General features: G+C 45.5%; 1 protein-coding gene across 1 annotated transcript in view; it reads left to right on the top strand.

Moving 5' to 3' along the window:
• Positions 1 to 366, top strand: part of LOC104524889 (arf-GAP with dual PH domain-containing protein 1) — a 6,514-nt gene extending 6,148 nt beyond the window's left edge. Inside the window, exons 10-11 of the mRNA XM_010167897.1 lie at positions 19 to 250; positions 338 to 366. Coding sequence (XP_010166199.1) covers positions 19 to 250; positions 338 to 366 — 261 coding nt within the window. The remainder of the gene's footprint in view (positions 1 to 18; positions 251 to 337) is intronic.
• Positions 367 to 1,686: the final 1,320 nt, after the last annotated feature.

Raw genomic sequence — 1,686 nt, 5'->3', positions numbered from 1 at the left:
TTCCCTCCTGATGTGTAGGATGCATTTGCTAAGGGTGAGGTCTTTGTGGGCAGCAGAGAGAATGGCTATAGCGTCCAGAAGGGATTACCTTCAGGGACACAGGGCAACTTCTCTTGGCACTATGGCCTCACCATTGTCACCCCCGACCGGGAATACCTCTTCACCTGCGAGACGGAGACTGACCAGCTGGACTGGATTGCAGCCTTCACTAGTGTCATCAACCAGGCCATGACACCACAGGAATATGCAAGTAAGTGCCTGGATGCCGCTTCCTTCCCCTCCTGCCAGTTGGATTCAGGGTATTGCCCTAATGCACAACCTTTTTCCTTCCCTACAGTTGAAGCCTGCTTCAAGTTTAAATCCTAGGAAGCCATATGGAAACCTCGCTATGACTCAGCTCTACCTGGTCCTGTTGGGTGGGCTTTCAGGAGAGGAGATTGACATCAGAGAAACACAGTGCTCTTGAAGCACCCTTTGAAGCACTTTTTTTCCATATAGATGGTCCATTTTGTTCTGGGGGACAAACTAAGCTGCTTCCTTTCAAGTGCAAGACTTTGTGAGTCTGAATCCTCAGTGCAACCTGTCACTGGTAAATTGCTATGATCTGATTGGATCCTGGCAGGCCTTGCCTGTCAATCAGGTCTTGAAAACTTGGCACTTGCTATGTTGGACTTGGGACCTAGCATCACTCCTGCATGAAACCACAGGCAGCCACCTACATTATGCAGGAAAAGAGCTGCCTGGCTGGAGCTGTGCCCCAGCAGGTTGCAGGGGCTGCTGGTCTGGGAGAGGCAAGAAATGGCTTCTCTGCTGGCAAGCAGAGATGTGAATCATCTAGATATTTGATCAGTTAGAGCTGTAGTTGAGAAAGGTCACTTAAAAGATGTGATCTAACAGCCAGATGTGAGGCCTGTTTCCTCCTGCTGTGCATGGGCTTGAAAGCTTCTTCAGACCACATTTGTGTGGAGACCTTCCTCCAATTGCTACAGACAATGTTAAGAGATCTGCTCAAAACCAATGTCTGTGTATACTTGTGCATGTGTGTGTGTGTGTGTGTGCACATAACAAAAGGTGGTGAGAGGGGGAATACTACCCTAGGGAAGGTACCGTGAGGAATGTTCATGCCGTTGAAGTTCATCTGTCAAATTTGATTCTTTAGTCAAACCAATGGAGAGAGGTTGGGTCAGCAGAGAGCAGCCTGTGGTGTTTCTGATGCAGACTTTGAACTCTCTGTTGATTTTATTAAAGCGTAGAGGTTGATGTCTGAAGTTAGTAATACATGGATCTCTGCTCTCTCATTCCCTGCATGTCAAAGGCCTGGCACTTTCATTCTATGGCCCTATACATTACATATGTATATATTGTAATACAATTTTATGCAGTAGTTGGAAGTCTGTATGTTCATGTCCTTCTAGTAACAGTTAGCCCTAACCACTAAATCAACCCATGATTTGTATCTTAAAGATCATCTCTTAATGCTCTCTGGGGAGAGCTGTATTTCACATACTGGAAGGACCAGCTGAGTTCTGATGACTGGAATCTGATGTGTCTGCAGTTTTATGCAAGCAGTGAGAGTAGGCATCTAGTGTGTCAAGGGGAGCTAAGTGGAATTAATGAGGCAACCAGTATTTTAATTAGCTCCTAAAGAAATAAATAAAAAAATCCCATTGTAATTTATTTTAACTT

The sequence above is a fragment of the Antrostomus carolinensis genome, unplaced genomic scaffold (assembly GCF_000700745.2).
Source record: "Antrostomus carolinensis isolate BGI_N321 unplaced genomic scaffold, ASM70074v2 scaffold50695, whole genome shotgun sequence".
NCBI classification, from domain to species: Eukaryota; Metazoa; Chordata; class Aves; order Caprimulgiformes; family Caprimulgidae; genus Antrostomus; species Antrostomus carolinensis.
This window is presented reverse-complemented; position numbering and strand designations above follow the sequence as displayed.